The sequence below is a fragment of the Rhinopithecus bieti genome, unplaced genomic scaffold, assembly GCF_001698545.2.
Source record: "Rhinopithecus bieti isolate Rb0 unplaced genomic scaffold, ASM169854v2 scaffold_16773, whole genome shotgun sequence".
NCBI classification, from domain to species: domain Eukaryota; kingdom Metazoa; phylum Chordata; class Mammalia; order Primates; family Cercopithecidae; genus Rhinopithecus; species Rhinopithecus bieti.
Genome location: NW_016808848.1, coordinates 1,431,773 through 1,454,685, shown reverse-complemented (window position 1 = coordinate 1,454,685; position 22,913 = coordinate 1,431,773). Strand labels below are relative to the sequence as shown.

Here is a 22,913-nt window from a genome sequence, read left to right as displayed (position 1 = left end):
AATTTGAAAATATCCAGTCATTTTAACTGGAATTTGGTTTTGTCAAAAAAAAATCCCTAGACCCAATAATTGTTTTGACAAGATACGGGAAAATTTCACTAAAGTTGTTGCACATGCCTGAGGTGATGTGAGATTGGGTTGTCACTTCCTTTCCTTAGAAATCTGAAAGCAGCACGGAAGCAAGCCTGGGACTAAATGAACATACTCCTAAGGCACTTAGGTGCACGCCTGGCACCTGGTTGGCAAATGCTCAGTAAATGTTAGCACTACTTAACAATAAACATCAGTACCTTCTTTGATCAACAATCAGACACTCAACCATGAAAACAACTCTTTTCCACTTTAATCCAACATTTAAAAAGCTATCTAGACTAATGTTAGGGCCCACAATAGAGGCCCCAAGAGTACAGAAAACATGATCAGACTCCTACAACTCAATGTTTATTTCTGCTATTAGGGCTTTTTCCAGCAGTAGTTCCCCACTGTTTCCACCATCGTGGAGACAGAAATCGTCCTAAAAAACACATGACCAGAACCTAGGGTACAGTGGTACACCACCATTTGTTTCCTGGTTAAGAATCCAGTTCAGCCAGCTGTGGCCTTTATTGAAACCTTTTCCCTCTACCCCAATCTAGGGTTTGCCTTGGTATCTTGTCCACAAATTTGTAGCTGACCTATCACTTTTTCACCTACTCTAGCACTCAGCTCCCATCTCTGTTGTAAGAAAGCAATTGCAGACATGACATTCTGCACACAACCAGGCCAGGCGACCTTCACATTGAAATGTGCTAATTTTAAGCCATAACATACATAATTATTACTGAAGCATTACTTATACAAGGGTTTCATTCATCTAAGAAGACGTTGCATTTTTTTTGAATTTTGAACATGACCAATCAATTTCCTTTAATATAAAATTCTATAAAACAGGTCACTGAACTAAAAAAATCACATTTTTTCATATGTCAGTTCATGGCCACACACAGTACAAGTCTTGCGGTACATGTCATCTTCTAGGTTTTCTTCTGGTCCATACTCATGTTGATGAACAATCGTCTCCCTTTTCCACACGCTGCTTCTTACTGCTCGCCGCAATTCTGAGAAAAAAATTTTAAAGTCATCTTTTCAGTGGTGCTATTCAGCTGAATCCAAAAATCCAAATCCATCAAGCTTTCAGCAATGTGCGTGTGTGTGTCTGTGTATTTAAACCATATATAGTTTACCTTAATTTTACAACAAAGTTGATTATACAAACTTGGCAAACTTACTTTCTTACCTCACTAGTTTGGCCTGTGAATCAAGTTTTCACTGGAGCAGTGTGAAACGAGATTCAGAAATGGTTATGTGGTTTGGTGGTATGCAAAACAGAACCATATTCAGAAGTGAGTTGAGTAACAAGATAGGACACATTCAGGTATGTTTGACTTCAGATAACAGAATGCCATAGTAGGAAAATGAGTCAGCTGAAATATAAAGTATTTTTAAGTTCTTGTCAGGAGCTACGTCAATAAGCATCAAGTCAAGGTTTGCCAGAAAACTAGAAAGTAGAGAACTCTACCACTATGCTGGTATGTTTTCATCTTAGAAAAACTGCTTGTGCAATAAGACCTCAAGTCTATTGAAGTTCTTATAAGAGGACTAAAAATAAGAATCACAGAATATTAAGAGCTGGAAAGAACCATAGAGTTTTGATTTTACTTTAATTTGCAGGTTGAGAAACTAAGCAAAGATAACTGTGAAGCCAGGACACTGGTCATATTCTAATGTTTGGAGGTTTTTCTGCTACTTCCTGTCAAAATCATTTTACAAAGAAAATTATATTGGGTTCTTTGAAAGCAACCAAGTAAATCATATTTTAGCAACACTTTACATTTCTGTTCTCACCAGTGATCCACACAGTTCATCATTGTCTTTGACAGTGGCATTACCTAAGGGAGAGTATGATAGCTGTCTTGTATAATCGCAGCTATAAAAATCAACATACACCAAGTAATCACATATTTTCCCTAATCCATTTTAGATCTATAAGTAGTATCAAAATACTACTTGAATCTTATTTTCAGCTTTTATGTCATGAAGATGAAAACACAGGGCTATGTGTAAGGCAGTGTTCTTACCACTTTAAATACATTTAATCCTCACAACCCTTTAAGCTAAGTAGAATTATTCCAATTTTACAGATGAGAAAACCAAGGCACAGAGAAGTTATAAGTTGCCCAAGTTTGTATAGTTGATGGATACTTCTAGCATGAAAAGTACTTTGACATTATTTCAGTGCACATACCTCTAGATAGTTTTTGGTCTGGAAGAAAAAAATGTTCACCTAAACTCTTCATTTCTTTCAGTATCCTCTCATATTCTGAAGACCTTGGTTTTTCTAGATATAGATCTGGAATGCCCCCCTTCCTTTAAATTTTACCTTAGGATATCTTCTAAATAAAAAATGATATGCTAACCAGAACTCCACAGATGCCCCCTGGTTTCAGATAATGTAAGGAAGATGTTGCCTACTTGAATTCTAATACCTGCTTTTCAACTTGGTTCTCATGTAAGACATCTGGCCACCTTATCCCACTGAAAATCCTACAAAATTTTACTGTGGCGCAATCATGCTAAACTAACTTTTCTGCCTAATTTGAATATTATGTGTACTTAAAAAGAGGTACCAAAGAAAACTTTTCTGAATACTAAAAAAAAAATACTTGTAGTAAAACTCTTTCTAGCCATAATTGAACCTAAGGTTTTACACTGACTTTGACTTTTTCTCCCCACTCTTCAGCTAGTGTGTCAGGCTTAATGGTAAGAATAAACCCACATCTTTAATTTATTTACTAGACATTCCTGGAAAAACTTGTGCCAGAAAGGAAGTATTCTGGGCCAGGTGCAATGGTTCATGCCTGTAATCCCAGCACTTTGGGAGGATTATCTGAGCCTGGGAGTTCAAGACCAGCCTGGGCAACATAGTGAAACCCCCATCTCTTAAAAAAATAAAAAATAAAAAATTTTAAAAAATGTTTTTAATTAGCTAGCCATGGTGGCATGTGTCTGCAGTCCCAGCTACTTGGGAAGCTGAGGTGGGAGGATCACTTAAGCCAAGGAGTTTGAGCCTGCAGTGAGCCATGATTGCACCACTGCACTCCAGCCTAGGTGACAGAGCGAGACCCTGTCTCAAAGGAAAAAACAACAGAACATAAGGAAGTATTTTAAAATAGATAGATTTGGAGTTTTTTTCACCCTTCTTTCCCTTTCTGAACAATCCAGTCCTATGGAGCAAGTAAGCATCCACAGCAGGGTGAGAGAGCCCAAGAAAAAGAGGCTCCCTCCAGAAGAGGAGGCAGCAAGAGTAATGGGAATTAGTCACACAAATGGCTTTGATCAAGTTACTATATTAAGGATCACGGGAGCCACCAGGTTTCTCATCATCCAAAAAGCCCGTATAAGTAAAACTAAAATGAACCATGAAATTTTAGAACTGGATGTATCAGTGTGTAAACTCAAGGTTTACATACATTTATAGACAGAGACATAGAAATACAGGTACACGTGTTGTGCTAGAAAGCAGGAGTGCTCAAGAAATGATGACATAAGGCCGGGCATGGTGGCTCACACCTATAATCCTAGCACTTTGGGAGGCCAAGGCAGGTGGATCAACTTGAGGTCAGGAGTTCGAGACCAGCTTGGCCAGTATGGTGAAACCCCCATCTCTACTGAAAACACAAAAATTAGCTGGACATGGTGGCACATGCCTGTAATCTCAGCTACTTGGGAGGCTGAGACAGGAGAATAATATGAACCCGGGAGGCGAAGGTTGCAGTGAGCTGAGATTGCGCCACTGCACTCTAGCCAGGGTGACAGAGCAAGACTAGGTCTCAAAAGTAAACAAGTAAATAAAAATAAAAAAGGAAATGACATGTCAAAAGATACAAAAGCTAGTCACTAGGCCAAATCAGACCATTTGAGCAACAAAGTAAGGACAGAAAGAACCAAAGCCACTGGAGAAAAATTAATGAATTCATACCAATAAGTAAATGGGGCAAAGGTTGTTACAGAATGCTGACTGCCGACTGCTTAAATGCAGAAGGAATGCTGGAATTAGAAAGACTGGTTCTAGCAGGAACCATCAATGGATGGATACTAAATCTAGGGGGATACAATTTCTTTTTGCTTATCAAATCAAAAATCAGAATTACCACTGAGGGCTGACAGACATCAGTGCCTCCAGATATGAGGCCCTGAGAAAAGCACATCACTTACATACTGTCCCTGGCCTGAAATGCATACCCTACATCCAGCCAGCAGGACACACCAGAAACTGCCCCAAGTGAGAAGCATGTTTTGAAAGGGCAGAGGAAGCAGACTTTTCTTCAAAAATGTCAATGTCATAAAAAATAAGAGCTGTGTAAATATCCCAGAAAAGTTTAGAAAGACTTGGTACCTAAAGCCAATACCCAATCCCAGACTAGATTCTGTTCTAGAAAGGAATCACTAAAAAGAGTATTAGATCAACTAACAAAACTAGAATATGGAGGGCAGATTAGACATAAATACTAAATCAATGTTACATTTACTCGAGTTAACAATATACTTTGGTTGTGTAACAAAATACATCCCTATTAGGAAATATACACTGTAATATTTATGGGTAAAGGGTGGTAATGTATACAACTTAAGTCTTAAATGGTTCAGAAAAAAATAAATTGTGTGTATAGAAAGAGCATGCAAATGATGCAAATAGCATAAAGTGTTAACAGTAGGTAATCTGGATAAAGGATATATGAGTGGCCCTTTGTATTATTATCCTTGCAAGTTTTTATAAGTTTGAAATTATTTCCAAACAAAATAGTTTAAAAAGACAGGAGCTAGTTTGAAGGGGATTCTACTGGACAAATTTTGGACAATTTCAACACCAAAATGAATCATGACCGGAATGGACTATAATACATTGACTTCAGAATAAGAAACAATGAGTCCAGCTGATGCTTAAAAAAAAAAAAAAAAAAAAAAGTTTTAAAAGGAGAAAAGCTCCTCTTTCCAAAAGCCAAATAACAATTACAGAAAGTGACAGAAATAGAAAATCACCATTTATATCCACCACAATAATAACTACAGTAAGACTCAGCCCTGTGTACTAAATAAAACCACTGAGTGAAAGGTAAGGAATGAGATATTCACACAGTATTAGATTTCTCACTAATTACAAAGGATAAAGGGTACCTTTACAATGGACAAACCTGGCAGACACCACCTTAACTAAGCAGTCAAACTACCACTCCCTTAAAAGAACTGGTACCATGTGTCTACTGATAAATGCTCAAACACATCAGCTTGAAAGTATTCCCACCAAAAACATTCGACCTGAGTCTAACTGTGAGGAAACAAGCAGCTAATAAATCTGAATGGAGGGACACACTGAATAGCAGCTGGCCTGGGCACTGCAAAATGTCAACGTCATGAAAGACAAAAAAGGCTGAGAGACTAGTTTAAAAGCAACTATCACTATACATCATCCTTGAATAGCACCTGGATCCAACAAAAAGCTGTAAAGGACACCAAAATAACGGGAATATTAAATTATACACAAGACAGCAGCATTATATTAATGCTAAATTTCTTGAGTATGATCATTGTTCTTTAGCTATGTAGAAGAACACCATTGTTTTTTGTTTTGTTTTGTTTTGTTTTTTGTTTTTTTGAGACAGAGTTTCACTCTTTTTGCCCAGGCTGGAGTGCAATGGCACAATCTCAGCTCACTGCAACCTCCACTTCCTGGGTTCAAGCAATTCTCTTGCCTCAGCCTCCTGAGTAGCTGGGACTACAGGTGCCCGCTACCATGCCCAGCTAATTTTTGTATTTTTAGTAGAGACAAGGTTTCACCATGTTGGCCAGGCTGGTCTCAAACTCCTAGCCTCAGGTGATCTGCCCGCCTCGGCTTCCCAAAGTGTTGGGATTACAGGCGTGAGCCACTGCTCCCGGCCGAATGCCATTGTTTTGAGGAAAAACATGCTGAAGTATTTGTAAGAATCACAATGTCTGCAAGTAACATAAATGGCTTGGCAAAATATGTGTGTGTGGAAGAAAAAGTAAATATGGCAAATGTCAACATCAGGTAAATAAATTTAAGATTAATACTTTTTTCACACTACATTTAACAACTTAAAACTTAGGAAAGCAGAAATCAACTACCTACTGCTGAGAATGGGAAGGAGGTAGTTGTAAAAACAAGATAAGGCTTTAGGAGAGTGAAAAAAGATCTGTAGGTCTGAAACCGACTGGGGGAGCCAAGGAAACCTGGCGTGGGTGCAGGTCCTACGCAGTGCTGAAGGCCTAATTGAAGCTGGAGACAAAATAGTGGTTTACCACGTGCCAGCCTCCTAGTTCCACTGGCCTAGAATTTCACAATGCTGGAAGCTATTAACTAAGGACTGCCTTTTGTGGAAATTTATAACAATTTTCATGGTAACCAGTCTTGTTACTGATATATTCAGGGACCGCTTACACATTTTACACAAAAAAATTTTCTCCTAAATCCTTTTTTAAATGAAAATGTTATTTTATACCAATCTAAAACTTGCATTCAGTTTAACATCTTGGTTTTGCAAAAGAGGTGGTCTGTATTCAAGGAAACCCAATGCTGCTTCTGAGGTCAACTTATAAGACAACTAACTGAGACAGACAAGATACTTCTAAATGCTTCATGGTAGAGCAGGAAGTATTGACTCATGGTGCCCCTTGTTAACAGGAGGAAAAAAAATTACAAGGAAAAGACACAAAGACAATATGATGCTTTGGTCTTACTTAGTCCTCCATAAACTAAAGCAGAGTAACAGAGAATTGAGTCTCCCAAACTCTCTTGAGAGATGACTCCAAAGACTCCTAAATATAACCACAGACCCACAATGTACAATGTTCACAAACTTGGGCCCCCATAAGAGATTTCTTACCTACCTCTTTTGGGAGGAAAGTACATAGTAATAAAAAATGAAAATGAAGTTATTTTCCTTTTTTTAGAAGGGTAACCTCTACCAGTACTGAATAAGAGAAAGCTGGTATAACTAAAGAAAAGCCTTATCTCTACCTTATTTATAGAGTAGACATGCAAACCCAAAAAGTTCTCTACATTTGAACCAAGTGAACGTTCCCATCTAATACTAAGGCCAGTGCATCCTGAAGTTTTGAAATCAAAACTGATTTCTATAATCTATAACTGATTAATGTATAACGGTCCTTTCACACGCCTTAAGATGCCTGTTCACTACTTTATCCTTCAAGGCTCTCCTTGCTCCTGGAAGAGAGGAAGGACTGGTGGAGGGCACTGAAATGGCCAAATTCAAAAGAACTCTTTCCAAATACTCTCAACTGGTCCTTTGAATATTTTGATACAGAGTTTTGATACCAGTTAAAAAACTGAACAGCAGTTTCTGCCTTCTTGTATCTAAAATCCGTAAAAATTTGAATTCACTAACAAGAAAACACTTTGTCTTTCACCCTATTTTTATATATCTATATAGATATAGATCTATACAGATATATACACACCTTATACTATTTAAACTATAAAATTATTTTTGGTAGTAAGATCAATTCTCAAATTGCTAAAGTAGAAGATCATATTCTCAAAGCAGGTAAATATAATCTCTTACCTTCCCATAAAGAAGTAAACTGTGTCAGCTTCTTTGTGGATCAAAATCAGAAGACCAAGAGGAACCAGGTTCCAATTTCTTTTCAACTAAAATACTTTTAGACTTGCTTTTATTCCTCTCTGTTCTGAGCCTCTGAGAAAACTGTACAGTAAGCTCCTTGTGTCTACTCTCTACAGTGTCTACTCCAATCTCAGCCCTTTGTGGCCTATTCAGGAAGGCGGGAACAACCTCTAAAGTAAATCAACAAGAAGCCATAATTAAAGAAGGCATCACACTGACCTCTCTGCACATTAAACACCAGAAGACAGTGGAGTAATGTTACAGAACTTAGGTATTCATATGCACAAAAGCAGAAAAACATTTCTATTTGCAAAGACTTGGAAAATATATGACTCATGTAACCACTTTGGAAAATTTCCTCAAAAGACATGCTTCATTCAAATAAAAAGCGAACTGGAAAAGAAACCAGACCCAAGAGGTGTAACTCTATGAAAAACTTCAGGGCAAGTTCAAACTCTTCAAAAATGAGGACAATTAACAATGAACTTATCTGGTGATTAACAGCACCAATTTAATGTAATGAGAAAAAAAGCCAATTACATTAAAGTTTATATTTCTTTAAAAAGTAATACCAATGAAAACTAAACCTTTTTGAAGAGTTCTGTTCATCCTAATAATATATATGCCACAGAGGATTTTATTAAAAAAGCATGTGATGAAATGGATGCCATCGTCTTTCATTCAGTTTGTCAAATTACAGGAATTTGTTACCATTAGATGACACTGTGACCAAACTACAGAATTAGTATCTAAGAAAGTACAGACAGCCCTCGTTTCAAAAAATATTTCATCACCTTGCAGATACAGGTTTTTAATTAATACTTAGTATTTTATCCATATATTATTATCTGCACCAAAATACCACCTGGAAATGGTTTAAGGAGGCAGCAGAGAGGTAAGAGTTGAGGTGATTTCAGGTAGCTGGAGTTAAAAAATCCTAGGCTAGTATATAACTAATCTATAACTCTGTCCTCTCTTTCACACCTCTTAAAATGCCTTTTCACTACTTTATCTTTCAAGATTCTCCTTGCTACTGGAACAGAGGAAGGACTGGTGTAAAGCATTGAAAAGATTAAAGGGCCAAATTTAAGAACCATTTCCAAATCCTCTCAATACAGCAGTGGCTAATTCTGGGGAGGTCTTTAATGAAATGTTCTTAGGTGACACAACTTATTACAGGAAACCTCTCTACAAAGCCATGAATGTGTGCCTTACCTTGTGATTCAGGAATTGCTAAGTAACTATATAAAAAGATGTGTATACGGATGTTGATCAAGGAGTTGGTGGCTTAACTTCGTGTCAAATAGTGCTTCCATTTTTATTTTTAAAAAATTTTAAGGATCTTAGGATAGAAAAGAACAGGAAGAGCAAAAATTAAAACGTCGCTGATGATTGTCTCTGAGTAGGAAAATCAATGCGATAAGAGCTCTTTGTAATTCTCTAACTTTTCCGCACTGTAATTGAATTACACTTGTAACAACAAAGGAAAAACAAATCCTCACAATAAGAAGAATTACAACAACTTGTGTTCCTCACAAGGAAGGCTTACGTTCAATTTTAGGTTTTGCTTTTTTGTTTTTAAGACATCTGATCTTATTCACTCTCCAAAACCACTTATGAATCCAATCCAAACCACTCCAAAGCCAATTATGAAAAACAAAAGCAAAATTATATGGATAGGATATTCATTTTCAATGAATTAATTTAGTATATATATAAAACCCAATATACACATAAAGTATGTGTTATCTCTACACAGTGTACACTACAATGGGCCTCTGCAAAATTACTGCATGAAGAATATGGATGTTTCCTTTTTTAAGGCTCTTTCAGGGATTCTGTGATAGAGCAGAAAGTGACCTCTGTGCTCCTGCAGCACCGCTCGCTCATCACTATCATGGTACCTAGCACACCGGTACGATTTTAAGTTTCTCTCCTGACAAATTCTGACTCCAGAATTTATGTTAGCACAGTGCCTTGCACATAATTGACACTTAGTAAACATTGGATGCATTGATGGATGGATGGATGAAAAGACAGACAGACTTAACAGACATACATACCTGGATGGATAACAGGGACAAATTAATGCATAGATAGATGGACAAGGGAATGTATGCAAACACAGATGCATGGATAGAGAAATGACTACTTCATGGAGACTTTCAGTCAAAAAAGCCTGCTTCCAGTCCCATCTCTGCCAGTAACTATCTATGTAACAAGTCACTCCACCTTTCTGGGTCTTTTGGTCATATATAAAATAAAAGTTCCTTCTAGCTGCTGAATTAGATGACTAAGACTTAGGGCATGGCTTTTCATTTTAAGCAATTACAGGAGATTGTTGGTGGGTGTGTTTTTTTATAACACTATTGATTATACTTAAGATTTAATTGATGCCAAATGCTTGACCAGTGATACCACTCCGAATCCTCACATTGTTCCTATATAAAAACATGATTCACTTTAAGATGATGATGTACATGTTTTTCAGAAACGTCGTACTGTGAGGTTTGAGCTGAGTGCCTTGAAGACCAACATACTGAGGCAAACTTCAAGTCATTTTTTTTCAACCTCTGAAAAACACATTCCAATCTATTGGTGACATTAAACAGGAAGAATCTAGCTAAAGGCTTTTTGCAAAATGGCAAAACACAATCCTTCATGATATAAAATGTGGCCACCTACCTTTTACTTTTTTATCAAATTTCTTCTGTTTCATTTTTTCTCGGTTTTCCTGTCGGACTTCCTTTGCTTCTTCTAATGCTTCTTGACTACCCCAAACTTCAAGAGACCTCTTCACAATCTACAACACAAAATCCATATTTAAATAAGTTGTGATTCGGACTTGCAAAATATTATAAAGTTACAACTGTAAAATCCACAGGTACCAAAGAATATCTAACTCAAGTATAAATTTATAAATACTTATGAGAAATGTAAAGATTCTAAATATTAATGATCAGAAACAACTAATAAAACATCTATCTAAACCTATGAGAATGATCAGAAACAACTCTAATAAAACATCTATCTAAACCTATGAAACTGTCAGTAAACGTATGCTGAATTAGATTATAAATACAAAAGTTGTCCTCTGACTGTATCGTCACAGGAATCAAAAGTACATGTGGTCAGTGAGTTTGATCAACTGTAGCGGACTCACCAAAGAAACAGTTTGTTGACAGATTAGCCACATCAGACCTAAATATGAGGTCATCTCCAAAAATCTCCAACCGCAGGAAATTACCAATTACTACTACTCATCTCCTTCAAGAGCAGTAACTGTTTCTATCGACCTGACTTCTAATCTGCAGGATATATATACTTTTAAATTTTGGTACCAAAATGATGTAAAAGTCTTCATTCTACTTTTAAAACTTTACATTACATACCTTTACTCTTTATAGTATTTACTTACATTTTAAGAGAATTTACCACTAAGGATTATGCTCAGGATACCTCTCACAATATGTTAAAGGACCATAATATTAATCAGTGTAGCCAAACTCAAATTTAACATAATCAAGTGATATACTTGTTTTTCATATATTCTGGGACATCACGTTTTCCACAATTTAACATCCCTGAAAATGCTGCATCACCAGTGCACTTAATGGTACTTTAACAACTCTGAGTCAAAAAGTGGTGAAGAACTGGACTTTGAATGGAAAGTTTAGGAATACCTTCATAAGTCTTCTGCACTTGCATTTTCCCTTTTATGTATGCAAAAGTTGTGATATATAACAAAAAACTGTAATAAAGTCTAATGGCACTATTTCACCGAGTATAAAATAAAAGCATCAAGTGATAAGAAAGTGTATACTGATTTAATTAGCGGCATTTAAAAATATTTAATAGTACATAAAACAATAGTGAATTTTCTAATCAACAGACTTGTATTAGTATTTAATGAAATTTAGTACATGTTTTGTTTTACAATATGGCTTCTTAATTTTATTTGGTGATATGGGATTTTCTAATATAGTATATATTCAAAACTGTGCTCTAAAGCAATGCTTCCCAATATTTTAAGCTAACAGCACAAAAAGAATATTACAATATTTGTACCACTCTGAGGTAAATACAAGAGACTGCTTGTGACTCAAAGAAACTGGCCTGGGCACTAGCAGTCCTAGCCACTAGGTGGATCACCATCTTGGCACGGCTGTACCCCATCTGCAGCAAGTGGAGCTAAGAAGACCTGCTCTGAGATTATAGAGCTATATGGACACTCACTAGCATTCCAGATGGGTAGAGTTAGATTTTAGGTATTTCTGAAATTTTTCTTTTTTTTAATATTTCTTTTTTGGTGGGAGATGGAGGTGAAAGAGGGTAAGGAAATGGGGCCTGACTCCCATTCCAACCTTTTTTAGTTTCCAAATTGTACTCTTAACATCACCCCATAGCAACATGTTTGTTTCAAAGTGCCATATTAGAAGCAAAATGAGGTCAGGCATGGTGGCTCATGCCTGTAATCCCAGCACTTTGGGAGGCCAAAGCAGGAGGATCACTTGAGCCCTGGAGTTCGAGATCAGCCTGGGCAATATGGCAAAACCCCATCTCTACAAAAAATACAAAAAACTAGCCAGGTGCTACTCAGAAGGCTAAGATGGAAGGATTACCTGAGCCCAGGAGGTCAAGGCTGCAGTGAACCATGATCTCACCACTGCACTCCAGCCTGAGTGACAGAGTGAGACCTTACCATATTTAAAAAAAAAAAAAAGCAAAATGAGAAAACATGTTATTAAATGTCATTATACATGACTGTGATGCATATGCAAAACTAGGGAAAAGAGTTTTTTCACACTCTGTAAGCAAAAACCAAGCTAATTATGACTAGTTTGTTATTAAGACTTTACCAGAGTTAAACATAATAAATACAACTTATTAGAGACCTGTAACTTTAAGTAGAGTTTCATATCACCCCATTGTGAATGATGTGGATTCTTCTTCACAATAAATTTAAGAGGTGGCTCTCTTTTTTCTAAATCACAGTCTTTCAGAAGATATTCTTGTTTTGCCTCTGTTTTGGTTATAAGCTTATGTTTATCATCAGCATCTCTGAAAACAGATAAAGTCCATTATATAAATTAGTTATTTTAAATAAACTAAGTTTGCAAATGGCCCAGCAACTTAGGGGCACACACAGCAAAAGGACATATAAAATACTTTTCCTGCAACTCTCATGGTTAAATTAGCAACGTAAGAATTCTAACGGAAAAATACTTTATCTTTTACTTATTCTGATAAGTTACATTATCTAGAGAAAAAACATTCCTAGCAAAGGGAACAGCAAGGGCAAAGGCTCTAGGGCATGGGTGTATTTTGCAAAGAGAGCTTATAGCAAGAGGACCAGTGTAACTAGAAGACCTGCAGTAAGCGATGGTGAGGAGTGGTGGGAGATACAGTCAGAGACAGTCAGGGCCTTGCAAGCAATGGTGAAGACAATGCTTAGAAACCACTAGAAAGTTTTGAGCAAAATACTATATGAAAAGGAGACCCTAGGGGTACAAAAGGGGTAGTGGGGGAGAGACCAGTTAGAACACTACGGCAGTGGTCCAGGCAAGAGCTGATGGTGGCCTAGACTAAGGCAGCAGTGGGAGAGGATGAGATGCCAATGGATTCAGGATATGGTTTGAACCTAAAGCCAAACAGGTTTGGAATTAATACACACAGGAGAGTGGAGACATAGCCAGTGAATGAAGCTGGCTTTACTGAAATGGTAAACACTAAAGAGCAGGTACAGGTCAGGGCGGGGAGAAATCAAAGGTTCAATCAGAGGATTCTATCACAAACACATAAAAGTTAAAACTGGGAAGAGCTGTATGAAAGCTAAATAATTCAGAAGTATAAACTAACAGGAGACATGTAGACTACATGGTACTAAAACTATCATCTTTGACGATGTTGAAAAAGAATGGAGGACTGTGTTCCTGATTATGATTAAACATAAAAGCGTAATGTTTCCAGACTTTTCAAGGTGTTGGCAGGACTGCGTTCCTTTCTGGAGGCACTAGGTAAGAATCTATCTCCTTGCCTTTTCTAGCTTCTAGAGGCCACCTGCATTCCTTAACCATGACTCCCTCCTTCCACTTTCACAGCCAGTGATGATGGCTTCTCACATTGCAGCACTCACTTCTTCATTAATCGCATGTCCCTCTGACTCTCAGCTTTCCTCTTCCACTTCTAAGAAAGCTCGTGTGCTTGTATTCGGTCTACCTGGATAGCCCAGGATAATCTCCCCATCTCGAGGTCTTTAACCTTAATCATATCTGCAAAGTCCCTTTGCTATGGTAAGGTAATATATTCACAACTTTCTTTAAACCAGTACAACAGTTGCTTCCATTTTCTCTTGGAAATAAAATTCTATGTAGTGTTTTAGTTCCCAAAAGCTATACTGGCTTTTAAGAATGATGACAATACTGTGGACCTTAACCACTGTGTCGGTGGGAAATGAGTTTGTAATCTGTAGTTCCAGCTGTGGTGCCGGAACATTCCCAGCCATATATCTGATCATGAGACCAGGGACCACACCTCCCTCTCTATCTACCCAGGACTCCGCTCAGCAACAAGCCAATCACGATGGTTCCCAATGTCTGCAGGGGGGACTCTAAAAGGTTGGGTCCTTCAGGTATGTGAGGAGTTGATTTAGGGCTGTAGGGACAAAGTAAGCACAGGGAGCAGGTAAGAGGGACAACTAAGATTCCAAGATAGTGCCTTCAAAGTGCAAAAGATACCAGCACAGCATCTGGCTGAGTCAACATTAGCGATAGAACCATGTGAAGTGAGAAAGGTTATTCTGGGTGATATAAAAAAAGGATAAAGTCTAGAAGAAAAAGAATGGAAGAATATGGCTTTTCCTCATCTATTCTCTTTATGAGGGTAGCAAAAGATGAATGAAAAAGGTATTCTGAGCTACAGTCCTCTCATTGAAGGCCCCAGTCCTCTGACCAAGATGTAACACACCCTGGAATAATGAAGAAATAGAGGGATCATTAGGGCTGGGTGAAGAGAAGGGTTAGGAGCCTGCTACTGAGAGATGTTAAAAAACAAAAACAAAAAAACTCAGGCCAGCAGAAAAAGAAAAGGAAATTTCTATGGCAGAACCATCGGCATCCTTCCTATTTTATGGGGTATATCACAAGCTTTAATAGACACAGATTTACTGTATTTGGCAAAATAGAAACCATAGAAATTTTAGGAAACGCCCAAAATAAAAATCATAATTACTAAGAAAATATCAAATCCAAACAGATATAACTTGTTTTGCCCTAAACCTACCCATAAACATTAGCAATTAAGAACATCATCTAAAATACGTACCTGCAGTTATCACAAGTTGGCAAATCAAAGTGGTTCATAAGATAAGAATCCATAAATTCTTTCCCACATTCTTCACATATTACATAATCAAATTCCATAACAGGTCCTAAGAAAAGGAAAATGAACTCTTTAAGTTTCCTTTTTTATGACGAGAACAATATATTTTCCTCTACTTTATTAGCTTATCAGCATGTATGTTATGCCTGACATAAATACATTCAAGTAAAAGACAAAATAGGACCTTGATTATGTTTATCTAAAAAAAAAAATAAAGAGGAAAAAAGAAAAGGAAGTAAGATAAAGAAAAAAAACCTAGCAATTCCATAAGTATTTCTGAATCCCAGCCATGTGCAAGGTACCTGTATTAGTGCTACATTGCAGCTATAAGAAACTATCACAGACTAAGTGACTTAAAACAACACGCATTTATTATCACACAGATCTCTAGTTTATTCTGACATGGGTCTCAGTAGGCTAAAATTAAGGTGTTGGCAGGGCTGTGTTCCTTTCTGGAGGCTCTAGGCAAGATCCATCTCCTTGCCTTTTCCAGCTTCTATAGGCTGCCTGCATTCCTTGACTCATGACCCCTTCCTCCATCTTCACAGTCAGCAATGGTGGCTTCTCATATGGCATCACTCACTACTTCCATAATCACATGTCCCTCTGACTCTCGGCTTCCCTCTTCTACTTTTTTGTAGAAAAGGAGTCTTGCTCTGCCGCCCAGGCTGGAGTGCAGTGGCACGATCTCGGCTCAGTGCAACCTCCACCTCTCGGGTTCAAGCGATTCTCCTGCCTTAGCCTCCCAAGTAGCTGGGATTACAGGTGCACGCCACCATGCCCAGATAATTTTTGTTTTGTTTTTGTTTTGTTTTTTGAGATGGAATCTCGCTCTGTTGCCCAGGCTGTAGTACAGTGGCATGATCTTGGCTCACTGCAACCTCCACTTCCTGGGTTCAGGCGATTCTCCTGCCTCAGCCTCCCAAGTAGCTGGGATTACAGGCACGCACCACCACGCCGGGTTAATTTTTGTATTTTTAGTAGAGATAGGGTTTCACCATATTGGCCAGGCTAGTCTGGATTTCCTGACCTTGTGATCCACCCACCTCAGCCTCCCAAAGTGCTGGAATTACAGGTGTGAGCCACTACACCCAGTCCTAATTTTTGTATTTTTAGTAGAGACAGAGTTTCACCATGTTGGCCAGGTTGGTCTCAAACTCTTGATCTCAGGTGATCCACCTACCCTGGCCTCCCAAAGTGCTGGGATTATAGGTGTGAGCCACTGTGCCCAGCCCCTCTTCCACTTTTAAGGAAACCTGTGTGCTTACATTGGGTCTACCTGGATAACCCAGGATATTCTCCCCATCTCAAGGTCTTTAACCTTAATCATGTCTGCAAAGTCCTTTTTGCTATGATAAGGATAATATATTCATAGGTTCCAGGGTGATTAAGGCATGGACATCTTTGGGGGCCATTATTTTGCCTACCACAGCACCGCTGAAAGTACAAAACAGATTAGTCCCAGAGCGGTAGGGCGAAAAGGGATCTGCTTACAGACGGGGCACCAACATTACACAGGAAAGAGCAATAAACAGCATGGTAACAGAAGAGAGACAACAACAGCATTCACTTCCAAATGGAAAAATTTTTTTCTCCCTCCATTCTACTCCCTACCAACAAAGCAAAAAGCTTCCTTATCTGTCTCACCTTCTGGATTATAAACTCCTTGAGAGGAGAGTCTGTATTCAGCCATGTATCCTCAACTCCCAGCACAGAAAAACCACTCTAGGTAAGATAAAGCTAGATTATTTAAGAACTTCAAATGCCTAGCTATGAAACTTAATCCTGTAAGAACTGTTTCTGCCAGCAATTTTACTAGTAAGGCTGGGCACAGTGGCTCACACCTATAATCCCAGCACTTTGGGAGGCCAAGGTAGGTGGATCACTTGAGTCCAGGAGTTCGAGACCAGCCTGGTAAACATGGCAAAACCCTGTCTCTACAAAAAAATACAAAAATTAGCCAGCTGTCAATTAGCTGGGCGTGGTAGCAGGCACCTGTAATCCCAGCTACTCTGGAGGCTGAGGCAGGAGAATCGCTTGTGCCCAGGAGGTGTAGGTTGCACCAAGCCAAGATTGTGCCACTGCACTCCAGCCTGGGCAATAAGAGTGAAACTCCGTCTCAAAAACAAAAACAAAAAAATTAGCCAGGCATGGTGGTGTGTGCCTGTAGTCCCAGCTACTTGGGAGGCTGAGGTAAGAGAATCACTTGAACACAGGTGGTAGAGGTTGCAGTAAGCCAAGATCACGCCACTGCATTCCAGGCTGGTGACAGAGCAAGACTCTCTCTCTCTCTCTCTATATATATATACACACACACACACATACACACACACACACAACCTACCTACATACATACATATATACACACACACACACACACACACATACACATATATATGTAAATAAATAAATTTTACTAAGAAGTCTTTAGGCTGAATGCTCCAACTCTCAGAGCTGCCACAATTTCCAATGAGAAGAAAGAGGAGCTGTCGACTGGGCGCAGTGGCTCACGCCTGTAATCCCAGCACTTTGGGAGGCCGAGGAGGGTGGATCACCTGAGACTGGGTGCTTGAGACCAGCCTGACCAACACGGAGAAACCCCGTCTCTACTAAAAATACAAAATTAGTGGGGCCTGGTGGTGCATGCCTATAATCCCAGCTACTCGGGAGGCTGAGGCAGGAGAATCGCTTGAACCCAGGAGGCGGAGGTCGCAGTGAGCCGAGATCGCACCACTGCACTCCAGCCTGGGCAACGAGAGTGAAACTCCATCTTAAAGAAGAATAAAAAAAAAAAGAAAAGGCGAATTGTCATTATGTCATTAATTGTTTGTTTCAAAATATTCCTATCACTGCCTTCCCTTACCTCCTTCGTTATAACACACTAATCTCCAAACTTTAAGAAAACAAACAAACAAAAAAATCATGCTTTTTTTGTAGAATATTAGAGGAGCATATCCATAGACAAAAGGAAAACTAAAAATTTTAGAACAAGGCTAGTGACGGCCAAAGTGGTCTATTTGAAAAATTTACCAGGATGCGTTAGAATGAAGAGAAAGTGTGTTAGAAATACCAATTAGGAAGCGATTACATAGCATTATTAATTAAAACGTTTAAAATGTGCAGTTTTCTAATTTAAAACATTCTTTATAATGGGAATTCCTAAATAAACACAATGATAATTTTCAAACTGTCACTCCCTTTTACATTTACCACTCAGAAACTGGCGGTCTACCATAAGCAAGAGTTGTGTAATTATTTCATTATGTATTACAATGTAATAATAATGGAAATAAAGTACACAGTAAAATGTAATGTGCTTGAATCATCCTGAAACCATCCCCGGCCACCCCCCAACCCCACCCTGGGTTTTGTCTTCCACAAAACCAGTCCCTGATGCAAATAAAAACAACTATTTTAATCCTTCGAGTCTCAGCTTCTGCAAACAACAGTATAGACACACACGGATTAGAGCAGGGCAACCACCTACAATGATGAATGCACAACACTTCTGTAGCTGCAACTCAAGACTGAAATAGGTTTTTGTTTTTTTTAAATCTGTTATATTGCATTGTTGGCTACTAAACTTATGAAAAAATAAAGTGTTTCTATCTTTTTCCCAAAGACTGTGAAAGTACCCTCACTGTGAAGATATGCATACACATAAGTGATTTACCAAAGCACTAACCTTAGATCATAGTTATATCCTTCTTTGTATGCTGGTCTACCTTATACTTTGTAAGTAACTTTCTTTCTCCACAGTTATCTCCTGGATGCTGGCGCCTCATTTCAGCCTATCAAGATAATTCTGAGTATTTATTCTACCAATCAATATACTGGCTAACCCTGCCTATTATAAAACAACAGAGAGCATCAACCCCTAAGCACATCAGCCACAAGTTAAATAATCATTTCCATATGCATGGCTGTTTCTTTGATTTTTTTTAATCTACTAGCAAAACTGCCAAACTTTATCACTTTTATAAAGATAATGTACTCACTAATTAAAGTAACTGCAGCATTATTTAGCATCAGTTTGCATAGAATTATGCATGTTACTCAAAATAACCAATCTAGATACTTATTTTTGAAAAACTCACTTTACCTGGTTGATGAACAACGTTTCCAATTTTATGTTCTTCTTCTTCTTCCTCTTCTAAAATGAAGCCTCCTCCTGTGTCAATTATCTTTGGGGCTGCTTTTACATTAGCCATGCCTACAAAAGTAAAAGCAGTCAACAATTGAAGTAGGTACGCCCGTATGTTACCTTGTTCACAAAGAGAAAATTCCTCTGAATTCAATATATCTCACACAACACAAGGATGTCCACGATCACCACTTCTATTCAACATTATACTGAAGGCCCCAGCTAGTCCAACAGAGCAAGAAAACCAAAAAGGCATAAAGGATGAAAAGAAAGAAGTAAAACAGCATCTATTCACAGATGATGTCATTATGTGTGTAAAATATCCACAAGAATCTACAAGTAGAATTAAGAAATAACAACCTAGAAAGAGATGTGTGAAACCTCTGCCCTGAAAACTACAAAACACTAAGGGAAATCAAAGAAGACTTAAATAAATGGAGAAATATACTGTGTATGGATTGTAAGCCTCCATATCATGAAAACATCAATTCTTCACAAATTTATCTAAAGATTCAAGGTGATCTCAGCCAGAACTCCAGCAGTGGGGTGTGTTGTGTTGTATGTGTATGTGTGTGTGTGTGTGTGTATGTGTGCACGCACGTGCGCGCGCGCATGTTCACCTGGAAATTTCCATTTCATGTTTTGGGCCATGGTTGACTGTGGGTAACTAAAGCCACGGAAAGTAAAACCTTGGATAAGGGAGGACTAACGTATGCATATCTGACAAAGGACTCACATTCAGAATACATAATAAAATCCTCCAAGTCAGTAAAAGACAACCCAACTTTTAAAAACAGGCAAAAGATCTGAATAGGCACTTAACAAATGAGGATATCCAAATGGCCAAAAAGCACATGAAAAGGTTCTCATTATCTCTAATAATTAGAAAAATACAAATTAAAACCATAATGAAGTATCATTAGACTCTCACCAGAATGTCTAAAATGAAAAAGACTGACAATACCAAGTGTGAGGATGTGGAGCAACCAGAACTGCCATACATTGCTGGTGAGAATGGAAACTGATATAATCACTGTTTGGCAATACCTACTAAAGCTGAGCATAACTACACCTCTCCTATGACCCAGCAATTCCATCTCCAGGCATATACACAAGAGAAGTGAGTATGTCCACTAAAGCACATAAACAGGAATGTGTACAGAGGTTTCAGTCCTAACAGCCCCAAAGTGGAAACAACCCAAATAGCCACCAAAAGGAAAACAGAAAAATTGCAGCATAATACAAAAGAATCTATACAACATCTAAATGCACAAACTACCAATGCATGCAACAAAATGCCTGAATCTCTCAGATACCATGTTGCGCAAAAAAAAGCCAGATACTGTACAGACTCAATGTACATGAATTTCAGAAACAGGTAATACCAATCAAATGGTCAGAAGAGTATTACTTCTGAGAGTAGGGAGTGGACACCGACTAGGAAGGCGCAACAGGAAAACTTCTCAGGTTCTGGAAGTGTACATATCTTGACCACTATGGTGTTTACACAAGCATTCACATAGGTAAAATTCAGATGAGTACATTTTACAGTATGTTACACCTCCATTTTTAAAAATAAGACAAATTTAGTAGGTTTTATTCTGCTAAAGTCACTCCCCTTCTCTGGCCTCAATTTCTCCCTCTATTAAATGAAAGGTTAGATTATAAGCTTGTTTCCACTGTTAATAGCAATTCTCACTATAACGCCTGTTCATTTCTCTGTACCCCTTCATTAGACTGAGTGCCTTTACCTGTATACTTCTGACAAACAGTAAACATTCCATGAGTACCGACTGGATGGATAGAAACGAATGAACCTACCAGAATATGTAATATAAATAGCAAAGTAAATGAATGGAATGACAGTAAGCACAATGAGAATTCAGAACAGGGAAAGCTGGAGTAGTGGAGCCCATGACTCCAGCAGGATCCTAAACAACGCTAACTCATGCCCAAAACAAAGCCCAATTTCTCTCTGCTGCTATGACTTGCTGTTTCCCCAGGACCTTAGCAACACTCTTCGTATTCTAAGCAAGTTTTTTCAGTCTCTTTCATGGCGTATGTCATGGCACACAAAGAAAAAGAAAATTGTATAGTACCTGGAAATAAAAGTATCACAAAGATAAAAAATCCCGGCACTTACCTAACTCTTGAAACATGGTGGGTTGTACTCAGACGCTACAATACAGTTCAGTTCTTGGGGAACTGCCTAAGAAATCTTACAGAATGTTCATTCTACCTTGCTTTCCATGATCAAAAGTTTAATTTAATACCAGTTTTTGCTATTTTGCACCTTGTGTTCCACAGCCATGTAGTATAGATATGGAAACCTTTATGGAATCGTGCCTATGAATTAATCAGTGCAAATGAACTTTTTGTCCAATTCTAGTGTGCCTCAAGTTGAGAAAGGAATAAAAGGAAACCACCATAAAGCAGAAAGAATGAGACCAGTACCATCAAAAGTAGCTGGAATTTGCAGTTTCGGTGTTAGTACGAATATCAAGACATGCTGCCAGCTTCAGACTCTTCTCACTCTCACTACATCTGGCTGATAAAAAAGAGTAACAGATAATACAGCTGTAAACTGAGCTCGACACAGGACAGTACAGAGCTTTAGGAACACATGTACTTCATGTTATAGAGGTGGTCCTATATTTCAAGTACCCTGGAAAAAATTATTAGTTGGCCCCAGTGGCAAATTCCATAAAAGAATAATCTGCAATGAGAGATCAGTCCTTAATTTACTTCAATCAAAAAACATGTTTTGAGCATGTAGCTTTTGCCAATAAATCGTACAGGTCACATGTCCAAGAAACAGACTCATGGAATCTATGGATTAGAATCTTAAAGGTTTACTATCCAGTCCCTTCTTCTGATTGCTGAATCTCCTCTCCTCCACATAAGGGTTCTTCCAGTCCCTGTTTGAGCACTTCTAGTAACGGGTAGCTCATGAGAAGCAATCCATTAGACTTTTGGCAACTCCAATAGCTGAAAGTTCTCCCTAACAAACACCAAGATATAGGCTAGAATCAAGAACTAGTCTAACTCCTCTTTCTGGGACAGCTGAGGCCCTGACACCTGGCAGTGGCTGGCACCTCCCAGCCGGGGCGGCTGCAGCCCTAAACGAAAAATCGAAGCTGAGCAGCCGAGGTGCAGCAAAGAAGGCCCGGGGGCCAGGAGGCCAGGGCGCGACCGCGGAACGCTCTGTGGTCGTGGACAGGACGCTCTGACAAGGCGGCTGGGCGGATTCCCTCTACGACTGGGGAAGAATCTGCGCACAGACGCCAGCGGAGTTGACGCGACCCCCGGGCGCCGGGACTCGGCTCGCACGAGCAAGTCTGGGGACCGGGGAGGCGGGGAGAGAGAAGGGGCAAGCGCCGCCGCGGCCCAAACCTCCAGTAGCCGCAGCCTCCGTCGCCGGGTAGGGCCGGGCAGCCAGCCGGGCCTGGCGCAGCATCAGTGCCCTCTGCCTCTTCCGCTCGACACTCGCCCGCACCGAGGCAGGCAGCTCCGCGGGTTGTTCTAAAGCCGCCGCCTCCGGCGAAGCCCCGTCGGCCGCCGCCATCTCCGACCTACTCCGAGGACCCAGCTCCCAGCCCCACGCACGCGCACTGCGCGCCCAGGCAAGCCGACCCCCCCGGCACAGCCTCTGCATTCCCCGCACCCAGGGGCCTTTCGGAGTGAGAACG

General features: G+C 39.1%; 1 protein-coding gene across 3 annotated transcripts; it reads right to left on the bottom strand.

The window, feature by feature from the left end:
• Window positions 1-327: 327 nt before the first annotated feature.
• Window positions 328-22,913, bottom strand: XPA (XPA, DNA damage recognition and repair factor). 3 transcript variants are annotated; one of them, XM_017887566.1, is made up of 7 exons: window positions 22,618-22,913; window positions 19,183-19,293; window positions 15,024-15,129; window positions 12,596-12,761; window positions 10,386-10,503; window positions 7,641-7,870; window positions 328-1,097 (listed from the first exon to the last, which is right to left on the bottom strand). In XM_017887566.1, exons 1-6 carry the CDS (start codon window positions 22,877-22,879, stop codon window positions 7,665-7,667), a joined length of 969 nt encoding a protein of 322 aa, XP_017743055.1. In that variant the 5' UTR covers window positions 22,880-22,913; the 3' UTR covers window positions 328-1,097; window positions 7,641-7,664. The 3 variants fall into 3 exon arrangements, 2 of the variants coding, with proteins under 2 accessions (XP_017743055.1, XP_017743056.1); XR_001888282.1 differs by lacking the exon at window positions 328-1,097 and adding an exon at window positions 8,916-9,042 and having other exon boundaries at window positions 7,808-7,870; XM_017887567.1 differs by lacking the exon at window positions 7,641-7,870.

Bases quoted from the DNA above. Each gene is read 5' to 3' on its own strand.
- XPA (XM_017887566.1), bottom strand. From the start codon at position 22,879: ATGCAGAGGCTGTGCCGGGGGGGTCGGCTTGCCTGGGCGCGCAGTGCG. The intron at 19,294-22,617 runs GTTTGGGCCGCG...TTACTTTTGTAG, and splicing joins GGAGGCTGCGGCTACTGGAG to GCATGGCTAATGTAAAAGCA. The intron at 10,504-12,595 runs GTCTCTAATAAG...TTTGTGTTGTAG, and splicing joins AACTCTACTTAAAGTTACAG to ATTGTGAAGAGGTCTCTTGA.